This window comes from Chelonia mydas, chromosome 1, assembly GCF_015237465.2.
Source record: "Chelonia mydas isolate rCheMyd1 chromosome 1, rCheMyd1.pri.v2, whole genome shotgun sequence".
NCBI classification, from domain to species: Eukaryota; Metazoa; Chordata; order Testudines; family Cheloniidae; genus Chelonia; species Chelonia mydas.
Window position 1 is genome coordinate 62,505,748 of NC_057849.1, and position 14,890 is coordinate 62,520,637.

The 14,890-nt window shown below is 39.7% G+C and overlaps 1 protein-coding gene across 2 annotated transcripts in view; it reads left to right on the plus strand.

The window, feature by feature from the left end:
• The window catches only part of VWA8 (von Willebrand factor A domain containing 8), a 283,177-nt gene that overhangs the window by 261,538 nt on the left and 6,749 nt on the right, over positions 1–14,890 (plus strand). For both annotated transcript variants that reach the window (XM_043533390.1, XM_007061314.4), the window contains exons 43-44: positions 11,965–12,063; positions 13,971–14,209. In XM_043533390.1, coding sequence (XP_043389325.1) covers positions 11,965–12,063; positions 13,971–14,209 — 338 coding nt within the window. The remainder of the gene's footprint in view (positions 1–11,964; positions 12,064–13,970; positions 14,210–14,890) is intronic.

Here is a 14,890-nt window from a genome sequence, read left to right on the forward strand (position 1 = left end):
AGGAAGCATTGAACACTATGAGTGCAGATTATGATTCAGTTTATGAAACTTTTTTTTTTTTAAACAGAAATATTTAAGCCTATAAAACACAGGGACATGAGCTCAATGCACACACAAGCATGACTAGCCTTTGTTGGTGACCAGAGCTCAAACACCCATGCATACATGCTGGAAGAAGAACCAGGTCCTTCCCCTCTGCTACACTCACCATTGTTTCCAATACTGCTATGATGATCTGAACATAAGAAAAGTGTCTGTTTCTCACACTGACCTGTATAAGACCCAAACCTCATTTCAGATAACTCATAAGGGAAATAAAAATTGGGTTTATGCCCTCCTCCCTTTTTCTTTTCTATGATATATAAATATGGCTTGAAAGGTTTTCTTAAATTTAGAAATAAGGATGCCAGGTCTGGAGTTCCGTGTTTTGCTGGAGGTCATTCTTGGAGAACCAAAGCATGAGAGCTCAGCCCTTAGTTGAAAGGGTACAGGTGTCAGATATTTAGTAAAGACCTTTCTTCCAGCTATTCAGGCATATAACTTAAAATAGATGTTAATCAAAACAAAATATGAAAAGTTTTAAATAGAATGAATAAAAATCCTGTCCTTATCTCAGTCAATCCATTTTTATTTACATATTGGCTTGGCAGAATTCAATTTTTTTTAAATTTTGACAGATTCGGTGTTTATTTTTATGCATTTTTTTCTATTTATTTAAATTTTCACAGTTCTGTGAAGTTATGGGTGTCAGAAAACAGGGGAATCAGACAATAATTATTTATGACAGACACTGAGATTTGAGAAGGTAAAGCCTTATAACCATTAAAACATAAATTGTCAACATGACATGTCAAAATATACAATGTAAATATCCTTAAATCAAACTCTAATGAGTTCTCAAACAGCATTTTTCTTTAAAAGACTGCTTCTTGGAGCAGCTGGTACGGGAACCCACAAGGGGAGAGGCAACTCTCGATCTAGTCCTTAGTGGAGTGCAGTGTCTGGTCCAAGAGGTAACTATAACAGGACCGCTTGGAAATAGTGACCATAATATAATAACATTTAACATTCCTGTAGAGGGAAGAACACCTCAACAGCCCAAAACACTGTGGCATTTAATTTCAGAAAGGGGAACTATGCAAAAATGAGGAGGTTAGTTAAACAGAAATTAAAAGGTACAGTGACTAGAGTGAAATCCCTGCAAGCTGCATGGACACTTTTCAAAGACACCATAATGGAGGCTCAACTTAATGTATACCCCAAATTAAAAAAACACAGTAAAAGAACTAAAAAAGAGCCACCATGGCTTTACAACCGTGTAAAAGAAGCACTGAGAGATAAAAAGGCATCTTTTAAAAAGTGGAAGTCAAATCCTAGTGAGGTAAATAGAAAGGAGCATAAACACTGCCAAATTAAATGTAAAAATGTAATAAGAAAAGCCGAAAAGGAGTTTGAAGAACAGCTAGCCAAAAACTCAAAAGGTAATAACAAAATGTTTTTTAAGTACATCAGAAGCAGGAAGCCTGCTAAACAACTAGTGGGACCTTTGGACGATCGAGATACAAAAGGAGCACTTAAAGATGACAAAGTCATTGCAGAGAAACTAAATGAATTCTTTGTTTCAGTCTTCATGGCTGAGGATGTTAGGGAGATTCCCAAACCTGAGCCATCTTTTGCAGGTGACAAATCTGAGGAATTGTCACAGATTGAAGTGTCGCTAGAGGAGGTTTTGGAATTAATTGAGAAACTTAACAGTAACAAGTCACCAGGACCAGATGGCATTCACCCAAGAGTTCTGAAAGAATTCAAATGTGAAATTGCGGAACTATTAACTGTGGTTTTTAACCTGTCCTTTAAATCAGGTACTGTACCCAATGACTGGAAGATAGGTAATGTAACGCCAATATTTAAGAAGGGCTCTAGAGGTGATCCTGGCAATTATAGACCTGTAAGTCTAACGTCAGTACTGAGCAAATTAGTTGAAACAATAGTAAAGAATAAAATTGTCAGACACATAGAAGAACATAAATTGTTACGCAAAACTCAACATGGTTTCTGTAAAGGGAGATCATGTCTTACTAATCTATTAGAGTTCTTTGAGAGGGTCAACAAATATGTGGACAAGGGGGATCCAGTGGACATAGTGTACTTAGATTTCCAGAAAGCCTTTGACAAGGTCTCTCACCAAATTCTCTTAAGTAAATTAAGTTGTCATGGGACAAGAGGAAAGATCCTTTCATGGAGTGAGAACTGGTTAAAAGACAGGGAACAAAGGGTAGGAATAAATGGTAAATTTTCAGAATGGAGAGGGGTAACTAGTGGTGTTCCCCAAGGGTCAGTCCTAGGACCAATCCTATTCAACTTATTCATAAATGATCTGGAAAAGGGGGTAAACAGTGAGGTGGCAAAGTTTTCAGATTATACTAAACTGCTCAAGATAGTTAAAACCAAAGCAGACTGTGAAGAACTTCAAAAAGATCTCACAAAACTAAGTGACTGGGCAACAAAATGGCAAATGAAATGTAATGTGGATAAATGTAAAGTAATGCACATTGGAAAAAATAACCCCAACTATACATACAATATGATGGGGGCTAATTTAGCTACAACGAATCAGGAGAAAGATCTTGGAGTCATCGTGGATAGTTCTCTGAAGACAGCCACGCAGTGTGCAGCGGCAGTCAAAAAACCAAATGGGATGTTAGGAAACATTAAAAAAGGGATAGAGAATAAGACAAAGAATATCGTATTGCCCTTATATAAATCCATGGTACGCCCACATCTTGAATACTGCGTACAGATGTGGTCCCCTCATGTCAAAAAAGATATACTAACGTTAGAAAAGGTTCAGAGAAGGGCAACTAAAATGATTAGGGGTTTGGAACAGGTCCCATATGAGCAGAGATTAAAGAAACTAGGACTTTTCAGCTTGGAAAAGAGGAGACTAAGGGGGCATATGATAGAGGTATATGAAATCATGAGTGGTGTGGAGAAAGTGAATATGGAAAAGTTATTTACTTGTTCCCATAATATAAGAACTAGGGGCCGCCAAATTAAATTAATGGGCAGCAGGTTTAAAACAAATAAAAGGAAGTTCTTCTTCACTCAGCGCACAGTCAACCTGTGGAACTCCTTGCCTGAGGAGGTTGTGAAGGCTAGGACTATAACAGTTAAAAGAGAACTGGATAAATTCAAGGAGGTTAAGTCCATTAATGGCTGTTAGCCAGGATGGGTAAGGAATGGTGTCCTTAGCCTGTGTTTGTCAGAGGATGGAGATGGATGTCAGGACAGAGATTACTTGATTATTACCTGTTAGGTTCACTCCCTCTGACACCTGGCATTGGCCATTGTCAGTAGATAGGATACTGGGCTGGATGGACCTTTGGTCTGACCCAGTATGGCTGTTCTTATGTTCTTATTTTGCCCATCCATAAATTTCAGTTACAATCAAAGGAAATAATGTGCAGTGGGTTTGTGTGTGTATGGTGAAATTGACATTTACGACATTTATCCATAAAAATGGACTCCTTCTAAGCCTATTTACATAGCTTCTCTGGTGGCATAATCTTACCAGTCTTCCATAGCATCTTCTGGGAAATGACAAAACAAGATTTGAATTTCTAATGTAAGAAACAAGGAAAAACAAACTTTCAGGCCTTCATTAATCAAAGTAAAGAAATTTTTAAAAGACAAAGCCTATTTTTTCCTTTGCTGGTTACCCTTAAACCCTGAGTTGCAAATGTCTTCAATTTAAGGATCCAGAATTTTTTTCTTTGTTCCAGTTTTTGTTGCCATCTCCTCTAAATTTTGGTACTTGGTCAGTTCCCTGATATCAGAAGAAAAATATAAAATCATTGTTGGCAAAATAGATGACACAAGAATTGGTAGAGTGGTAAACAATGATAGGGATAGGCCAGGTATGGAGAGCAATCATCTGGATCGCTTGGTAAGGTGGGCTCATTTAATACAGCCAAATGCAAGGCCATGCATCTAGGAACAACAAATGTAGGTCGCACTTACATGATAGGAGTCAGTATCCTGGAAAGCAGGGACATGGAAAAGGATTTAGGGTAATGGTAGTTAACCAACTAAATATGAGTTCTCAATGCAGTGCTCTAGCTAAAAGGACAAACGCCATCACTGAATGCATAAACAGAGGAATAACATATAGGAGTAGAGAGGTGGGATGACCTCTGTGTACAGCATTAGTGAGACCATTACTGGAATATTTTGTCAGTTCTGATGTCCACACTTCCAAAAATAGGAAAGGGTTCAGAAAAGAGCTACAAGAATGAGTACAGGGTCTGGAGAATGTTCCTGGTAGAGATTTTAGAAGCTCAGTCATTTTGTCCAAGAGAAGGTTAAGAGATCTACAAGTGCCTATATGGAGAAGTGATTTCCGATAGTAGATGGCTTGTTATCATCAGCTTGCAACCATTGGATTTTGTTACACCTTTTTCTACTAGATTAGACAAATTCAGACTACAAAGAAAGTGCACATTTTTAAGAGTGAGAGCAATAAATCATTGAAACAACTTCCCAAGGCATATGTTGGATTCTCTGTCACCTGAAGTCTAGATTTAAAGGCTGGATGTCTTTCTAAAACATAGACTGTAGCTCAAACAGAAATAATGGTGCCTTGGTGCAGAAATTACTGGACAAGGTTTTATAACCTCTGCTATGCAAGAAGTCCAACTAGATGATTGCAATGCTGTCTTCTGGCCTTAAAAATCTCAGATCCCGCTCTGTGGGTTACAGATCATCACCTCGTATTCAGAAATAATTTCAGTTGGCTGGGCATGTTCCCTAATGCATAGGGCCAAGCCACATATTTGGCCATATAAATAGTTAAAAGTGTAGTTAATTGTAGTATTGGTCACCCATTTAACAACCAATTTAATGGTTATAAAAACAGTCACACAAAAACGGAACACAGTTATTAGTTGCGACAATTGCCACTCTCGTAAAGAACTGCAAGGCTCATTTTATACTTAACATAATAGTGGTGGATAGGATATTGGAAATTTGTGGCACTCCAAGGAGGCATTCTCCTCTTCCATTATGTCTGCTGCACTTGAGTTGGACCTTAGCTCAGTTCTCCCGTGCATCAGGTCTCTGTTCAGTATAGGAGAATGGAGGTGGTGTCAGGGAGCTAGATATAGCTCCCTGATTCTGTCCCAGCTGGACCCATCTTGAATTAGAGCAGCTCTTATCTGGGACAAGTGAGATATTATTCTTTCTCCATTTCTCTCTCTGCTGCTTCATAAGAACTAGACACAACTGGAGCATAAGGTCTGCAGAAGACCAGTGTCATCACTAGTGCTGTTCTCTCCAAAGTTGGCAATGAGGGGAAATGGCCTCACATTGCACTGACCAGCAGAGTTGACCCAAATGGGCAATGGGGGAGCCTTGGACCCATGAAATTGTAGGGCAGTGGGTGCACCCAGCCACAGTTGAGCTAACTCTTGTTGAGCTAACTGTGCTTCCCCCATACATACTATCCTTTTATCTCTCTTCCATGAGACAAAGGTTTCCTTGTTATCAGACTAGTCTTTAGAGTGTTTGGGAATTGTAGCCTGACTTACTGATTACATGATAAATGAGGTAGACTCACAGTTTTTTCCCTCTGCTACTTTACTTCTCTAGAGGCAAGAGTTAAATGGCCTTCACTCTCTTCTTTTCTCTCTTATCCCTCCACCTTTCCCCACGCCCTTCCCATAACTTGGTTTGACAGAATTTGTTGACCTTCAGAGATACTTGCTGATACCTCTTCCTGTTGTAGACTAATGCAATGGTTTTCAGACCTGTGGTCCCTGGGCCCCTGGGGGTTTACAGACTATGTCTAAGATTTCCAAAGGGATCCCCACCTCCAACTGAAATTTTTTAGGCATCTGCAAATGAAAAAAGGTTGAAAATCCCTGGATTAATCTCTCAGAGGAGCAGCCATTTAAGAGCAGATTTTAGGAGTTTCTGGTGCAAGGTCTGGTGGATCTGTGAAGCAGCAGTATAAGCAAAATGTTCAGAACTGATTACATATTGAAATTCTCTGCTCCTGTTATTAAAGTTCTATTTTTGACTGCTTAAAACCACTCGCCAGCCTGTGCCCACTTTTTGTTCTTGTGCTTTAATTAGTTCTCTGCTGAAAAGGGGACTGAATCAGGGAACTTTTTTCCCTTCTTCACTGTGCTTTCTCAATACATATATATTACCCTTTTGGTCACCATCCCATGAGACAAGGATTTCCTTGTTGTCAGATTAGTCTTTAGGCCTGACATATTGATTACATGATACATGAAGTAGACTCACTTTTTTTTTTCTCTGCTACTTCACTTTATCAAGGGGCAAGAACTAAAAATGCACAATGTGGTTGCTCCAAGACAGACAATATGGTAGTGATCCATTTAAGGTTAGAAGAGTGACAATGGACATTTCTTGTCTGTCTGTTCGCCTTTATGCCCAAGGTGGCTATTTGTTTCCAGTTCTCATAGGGACAGCCTTGTTCAGAGAGGAAGAGAAGGAAGACTCTTTCTACAATCAGGGAATCAGTTGGTCTAAATTAACTGCCATCTTTTAAATTCCTCCTCCAAAATCACCTCTTCTATGCATCTCACAAGGGCTTAGCCTCTAACTCAACATATTAAAGGTGTGGGAGAGAGGAGAATGAAGCTCTAAAACTGAACCTTCTTCCAAGTCTCTCAGTGCATTCTGTGCTGTCTATTTAGATTCTAAGCTTCTTGGGGAAGGTAACATGCATCGTTCTGTGTCCAATTGTCCTGTAAGTGGCTGAGCTCCTTGTTGGCGTTTAATAAATGTTACTACCACTGCTAACTGTGTGGTACTCCAGGAGGTCACATTTTTAAAGGCTACTCCTAAATCGTGCATGCAAAAGGTGCACCTGCATATCCATCTACCCTTTTCACATGTGCAAATGCCAGGATACACATTATAATAACAGTCATTTTGCAGATTTGAAATTATTACAGCATCTTTTCTAGTGTTGTCCATCTTACATGGGTAACCTATTTGAAAATGCAATAGCTCCTAAGATGGACGTTAGTTCTGTGCTTTACATAAAGTACAAAGTCCTATGGTTTTAGATCAAGAGCCATAACTCTGTTATTAGACTAGGTTTTATGAGGGTTTCAGAAAACTTCAGAAATGGTTCCATGAACTGCAAGCTATATAATTGTTGGGGAAACGCCTTAAGTTTTTGATTTATAGTGATATTAAAAGGGAGCATTACACATTTTGTATACACAATTCGGGAGGCCACAGCTGAGAAGCTGACGTTAGAGGCAGTGCCATTTAAGTGGAAGAGGAAAAAGGAGAAATGTTCTGTAATGCTTGGCAGCATAATTTCTTTTTTAAAGTCAAACGGATGGCAGGCTAAATAAAAATATTAAAGGGTATATTTAGTGTTGTCCAGAATAGGAGGGGATTTGGAAGCTGGTATTCCTTCCAGCAAAAGCCTGTCTGATTTGTAATACATTTTCCATTCAACACACATGGCCTTTCATTTTTCCTTACTGCTTTGAAAAAAGCAACATCTTGGTGCAGAGTGCGGTAGCAGCAATGGAAGATGACATTTTTCTCATTTCACGCACGCTTTCTGAATTGCACAGTAGCAACAACACAGTATGTGCTGTATTTAACAGCAGAGTGGAATGAACTTTTACTAACTTCTGAAGAAAAGTAATGAACTAAAAGATGATATTTAGGGAGACTTGTGTTTTGCAGTTTGTATACCCAGAGCAAAATCTTTCCCAGAGCATCCGATGGTATTAGAAAATTCAGCACCAAGTAGTGCAATAATCAGTTAAGTCAATGAAGCTTGCACCAATTTAAGCATTACTGGGCTATTTGATTTGTGCTGTAACACACATGGGCTGTAAATCAACTTTAAAGAGAACATAAGAACGGCCATACTGGGTCAGACTAATAGTCCATCTAGCACAGTATACTGTATTCCCACAGTGGGCAATGCCAGGTGCTTAAGAAGGGATGAACAGACCAAGTAATCATCAAGTGATCCATCCTCTGTCACCCATTCCCAGCTTCTTGCAAACAGAGGCTAGGGACACTTCAGAGCATAGTTTTGCATCCCTGCCCATCCTGGCTAATAGCCATTGATGGACCTATCCTCCAGGAATTTATCTAGTTCTTTTTTTAACCATGTTATATTCTTGGCCTTCACAACATCCTCTGGCAAAGAGTTCCACAGGTTGACTGTGTGTTGTATGAAGAAATACTTGCTTTTGTTTGTTTTAAACCGCTGCCTATTAATTTAATTTGGTGGCTCCTAGTTCTAGTGTTATGAGAAGGAGTGAACAACACTTCTCTGTTCTTCTTGTCCACACCTATCATGATTTTATAGACCTCTATCATATCCCCCCTTACTCGTCTTTTTTCCAAGCCAAAAATTCCCAGCCTCTTATTAATCTCTCCTCACGTAGAAGCTGTTCCATACCCCTAATCATTTAAATGCCTCTGCATATTGAGTGGATGTTTTCAGAGAACTATCTACAATGACTCCAAGATCTCTCTCTTGAGTGACAAAAGCTAATTTAGACCCTATCATTTTATATGTATAGTTGGGATTATGTTTTCCAATGTGCATTACTTTGCATTTATCAACACTGAATTTCGTCTGCCATTTTGTTGCCTAGACATCCAGTTTTGTGAGATCCCTTTGTGGCTCTTCACAGTCTGCCTGGGACTTAACTATCTTGAGTAGTTTTGTATCCTCTGCAAATTTTGCCACCTCCCTGTTTACCCCTTTTTCCAGAGCTTTTATGAATATGTTGAATAGTACTGGTACCCTTGGGGGACACTACTATTTACCTCTCTCCATTGTGAAAACTGACCATTTATTCCTACCCTTTGTTTCCTATCTTTTAACTTATTATTGATCCATAAGAGGACTTTCCTTCTGATCCCATAACAGCTTCCTTTGCTTAAGAGCTATTGGTGAGGGACCTTGTCAAAGGCTTTCTGAAAATCTAAGTACACTTTATCCACTAGATCCCCCTTGTCCACATGCTTGTTGACCCCCTCAAAAAAATCTAGTAGATTGGTGAGGGATGATTTCCCTTTACAAAAACCATGTTGACTCTTCCCCAACAAATCGTGTTCATCTATGTGTCTGATAATTCTGTTCTTTACTATAGTTTCAACCAATTTGCATGGTACTGCAGTTAGGCTTACTGGCCTGGAATTGCCGGAATCACCTCTGGAGTCTTTTTTTAAAATTGGTGTCACATTAGCTATCCTCCAGCCATCTGGTACAGAAGCTGATTTAAATGATAAGTTACATACCACAGTTAGTAGTTCTTCAATTTCACATTTGAGTTCCTTCAGAACTCTTGGGTGACTACCATCTGGTCCTGGTGACTTATTACTGTTTAGTTAATCAGTTTGTTCCAAAACCTCCTCTAATAACACCTCAAGCTGGGACAGTTCCTCAGATTTGTCAAGTTTGGATATCTCCCTCACATCCTCAGCCACGAAGACTGATGCAAAGAATTCATTTAGTTTCTCCACAATTGCCTTATCTCTCTTGAGCGCTCCTTTAGCATCTTGATCGTCCAGTGGCCCCATTGGTTGTTCAGCAGGCTTCCTGCTTCTGATGTACTTAAACATTTTTTGCTGTTACTTTTTGAGTCTTTGGCTAGCTATTCTTCAGATTCTTTTTTGGCCTTCCTAATTATATTTTTACACTTCATTTGTCAGAGTTTATTTCTATTTTCCTCGTTAGGATTTAACTTCCACTTTTTAAAAGATGCCCTTTTGCCTCTAACTGCTTCTTTTACTTTTACTTTTACTTTTACTTTTGTTGTTTAGCCAGAGTGGCACTTTTTTGGTCCTCTTCCTATGTTTTTAAATTTGGGATATACATTTAAATTGAGCCTCTATTATGGTGTCTTTAAAAAGTTTCCATGCAACTTGCAGAGATTTCACTTTTGGCACTGTACCTTTAAATTTCTGTTTAACTAATGTCCTCATTTTTGTGTAGGTTCCCTTTCTGAAATTAATTGCTACCATGGTGGGCTGCTTTGGTGTTCTCCCTCCCCCCAGAGATGCTACATTTTATTATGTAGGGTCACTATTAACCAAGTGGGTCAGCTATATTCACCTCTTGGACCAGATCCTGTGCTCCACTTAAGACTAAATCAAGAATTGCCTCTCCTCTTGTGGGTTCCAAGACTATCTGCTCCAAGAAGCAGTCATTTAAGGTGTCATGAAACTTTATCTCTGCATCCTATCCTGAGGTGACATGTACCCATGTTGATAATCCCCCATTATTACGGAATTTTTTATGTTTATAGCCTCTTTAATCTCCCTTGTGTGTGCAGCCATGCTTGTGAGGCTAATGTGTGAGGCTAACTTGCACTGTGTTTAAAAAAAAAAAAAAAAAAACAACCTCCACCAAGGTCACACCCAAAGTTCTTAATTCTTACTTAATCTTTTCTCCCAATGGCATTCGTGAGAAAAAGCATTGTCTGCTGCTAGACACTGAAAGATAAACAGAAGGCCAAGATGTTCTGCATTTGACTTCCGTTTATAATAGTTGTTATTTCGTAAGCCTTTTTGTGCTAATGATTCTTAAAGTGTGAGACTAATAGCATTGATTAAGTCAGTCCTACTGCAGCCAGGTGCTCAAGCTTCCAAGTAGTTTTTCAGATACCTTTTTGCCTTGGCCTGCAGTTGCCCATAGACACTAGTCATGGACCTTTCTCATACAGGAACCAAACTGTGACTTGGTTTTGTGATGTATGGACTAGGAGCTACTCAAAGCCTATTTTCACAAATCATCTAAATTCAAGTTGAACCTAGTAGCTTCAGAGTGAAAGACTCATTCATTATTGACTTGTGCTAAGCAGCAAGGTGGTATTCCCAGGCAGCAAAATATGGAATACCCCCTTAAAGTTATTAGAGCATAAGCTTTCGTGAGCTACAGCTTGATGAAGTGAGCTGTAGCTCACGAATGCTTATGCTCAAATAAATTTGTTAGTCTCTAAGGTGCCACAAGTCCTCCTTTTCTTTTTGCGGATACAGACTAACACGGCTGCTGCTCTGAAACCCTTAAAGTTGGTACGCTAACATCAGTCAGAACAGCCATCTGGAGAAGAAATCAGAAGGTCCAGATCCAAAGAGATAGTACATTACGAAAGAGTCATATGACCTTAAACCCAAGAGAACCTCATCTCTGCACTTTATGTAATTTAGAAAGTAACCCATATTGTTTTGGACAAAATATATATAATTTTTGGAAGTGATACAGTATTGAATACTGAGCTCTGTGCTTTCACCGTGTGACCATTATTGTACTGGATTTGTTTCTCTACTAAGCCCAAAGTATGCTGAATGCAATCCTATTATTATCGTTATTAAAAATCAGAAAACATAATGGGGCTCTTGGAACTCACCCCTCTGGGTATTTCCAGCCATAGGTTTTGATCTATTGTGCAGACTTAAAAAGTGAAGGATGGATTTTAAAAAATAGCATGTAACACTTTTTTTTTTCCAGATCAGAACGGAGGTCACATAAACAGCTTTTCAAACATCAGAGCTACTCTTTAACAATCCACTTCTTGTGTGCTAGATTGCAGGGAGAAAAGAGTAAATTGTAACTCTACAGATAAAATGGGCAGTGTGAAAAGCTAAGGTTCTAATCTCACTTAACACCACTGTAAAACTGGTGGAATGAGTCAGAATCAGACCCAAGAAATATAATGAGTTACTGATGCTTATTTTCATTAGTTTGGGCAATTTTATCTTGCAAAAGTGTTTTAGTGGTAGTGAGAAATTGTGGTCAGTTCCTTTAAACTGATCATAAATGTAAACTGCAGTCAGTATTTATCTTTTAGTTAAAAGCAAATTGCCTTTGATCAGACCTCATGTCATTCTGAGTCAGCAGTCACTCCTTATTCTTAACAGATTACTCTTTAATTCTCTTTCGTGCAGTACGATATCGTTGGACATTCAGGAGATGGCTTCAACATTGCATTGGTTGGGAGTGACAAAGTTCCCAAGAACAATAAACAAAGATTAGAGATTATTAAGGTAAATCCTCTTAATAAATAGCTCTGGATAATCAAGGATTCTAAAATGCTGAGGATAAGTTCCTACAGGTCACAGAATACAAAAAGTAAAGAGAGGGAAGTTGCTGGAAGGGAGGCGAAGGAGGGATATGAGGAGTCATGTATGTAAACACGAAGCTGGGGAAAAAACTTTTTGACTTTTAAAAAACCTGTGCCATAGTAATAGAATAAGGATGCATCTCTTTGGTATCTATGTCCTAAACAGTCCATTAATGATTATAGGAAGTTCCATACACACTGATCAGTTGGTACAGCTACATGGAAAGCTCTCCGTTAATAAAAAATATTATTATTAACATGTAGCCACTGGTGAGTGAAACTCTGGGGGTGATCTTTAATATTTGTTTGTACAGTGCTTGGAAGCCATAAAGTGCTGTAATAGCAGTAAGAGTATGTAAACTCCTAGACTGAAAAGGTGTTAAACCATCATCGCGAAGCGAACATGTACGGTCAATGTAATTAGGAAACCTTTGCTGCATCAAAGCAGCAGAAAATCTGAATATAACGTAGAATTTAACTAATTAACAGAATGGCACTATGGCACTCTATATTTAAACTGGCAGTTTCACGGGAAAATCTTTGTTTTCTAAATCAGTGTGTCTCATGAAGGGTTTTTTTTCTGTCCCCCCCCCCCCCCCCCCCCCCGAAATAGGCAGTTTTATTAGACTAGGAGAACTGGGTTTTCCGTTGACCAAGCTCCCTAGCTTTTGCATAGGAAATGGCTTTGTCCTCCATATTCTCCATTGCAGAATAACACATTTCTCTCTTGTTTTGTAAACCATACGTTTAAATAATTTTAAAGTCTATTTTGTCACCATGAGCAGGCCCGGATTAACCAATGTTCACTTGTGGCACTTTCACGGAGCCCCACTGAAAGAGGCCCCCGACCACCAAACAAAAACAAAATTGGGTGTTGCAGCCACCTTGTGCACCAGGTCACGACGTCACTCACTCAGATTTGGGACAGACACCCCTCTGTCATGATGGAGGAGTAGCTGGGCCAGACCTGAGCAGTTCAGGGCCGTGTGCACGTGGGCTGGGAAAGGGGAGGGAGCGGAGCTGGGCGACTGGGATTGAGAGGAGCTGCCCTAGCCTGGGATGGGAGCATTGAGTCGGACGGCAGTGGTGAGGAGCTGGGGAGAGTTGTTGGTGGGCTATGGGGTAAGTGCAGAATATTGGGGCCTGCGGAGTGGAATGCATGTTAGGGCTGCTGGGATGTGTGGGGGGGCTGTCAGGATAAGTGGGGTGGTGAAGGGTTGTAGGTATATGTAGGATAGGAGGGGCATTCAGGGGTCTGTGTGTGGGGTGGGGAGAGAGGGGCATTCTGCGATTTGTGGCGGGGGGTGGCATGTATGGGACGAAAGCACTTTAAGAAAGGTGGGGGGTCCCAATTTCCACAGTGCATAGGGCCACAAAATTCTTTAATCTGATCATGAGTCTTATATTTGGCAATAACACTTCATTCTGAAGTCCATTAGTCTAATATACATTATGAACTGATGGGATTTGGTCAGGGTATTCTCCCTCAGATCTGTAGCAATGGGGAAACCCAATCTCCAGCCTACCATAGTGTTTTACTTCTTCACTCTCTAGTTCTGAAAGCCAAATTCCCTCCATGTGATTTTTCCAGTTCTGACGTTGCAAATTGGATTTTAAGAATTTATGGTTGTACTGAGTGAAATGAACCTTTGACTGAATCCTAAAATGCTGCATATTCTCTAAAATCTGGAGCAGGATGCACATTAATAAATGCGTTTCACTTAATATGGCTTAGAAGAATGTTTGCTCCCTTTCATACCAGCTAGAATGTATGTTTTATTTGGAATAGTTCTCTCTATACATTTCCTTTTGATTTTGTTGTGTACCCAGATAATGCACGCCCATGCTCAATTCTGTATGAGCGGAGACCATACCCTGGAAGGGACGGAGCATGCTGTTCGTGAAATTGCTAAAGAAGAGGCTGACGAATATTTTGTCATAGTTTTAAGCGATGCAAATCTTGAACGATATGGTATCCCACCAGCAAGATTTGCCCAAACCTTGACCATCAACCCTCAAGTTAATGCTTTTGCCATATTCATAGGATCCTTAGGAGACCAGGCAGACAGGTAAATATATTGCTGCTAGTCCCTGAAAAATACAATGATTTGCTGTTTTCATGACTCTAAAGAGTGCTTTCAGAAAAATGTATGTCGGTGCAATGACCAAGCAACAAGCAGTGTTCTCCTCTAAGTGACAGGTCGGTAAGATTTGATTCTTGTCCCGTGTTGTTTGATGAGCAGTGGTGACAGAAGGGCCTTATGCTACTTATCAGCAACTTTTTCCAGACAGTTCAAGACATTGGTGGCATCAAGAGGGAGTCCATTGAGTTCTCTGGCTCCAAGATAGCGGCTTTCAAAGGCATAAATCCACTACGTAATTAAGGTTTTGGCCACAAATCGGCACCCGTGGACTCTTCCCTAATGAGGGAGTTAAAAATACATGTATATAGTCTAACTACATTTCTGAGATATATATATAGACATACACACACACACATATATACACATAGCCTATATCATAACTAGGGCCCTAACAAATTCACGGTCCATTTTGGTCAATTTCATGGTCATAGGATTTTAAAAATTGTAAATTTCATGAATTCAGCTATTAAAGTCTGAAATTTCACGGTGTTGTAATTGTAGGCGTCCTGACCCAAAAGGGAGTTGTGCGGGGGTCGCAAGGTTATTGTAGAGGGGGTCACAGTACTGCTACCCTTTCTTCTGTGCTGATGCTGGCGGTGGCACTGC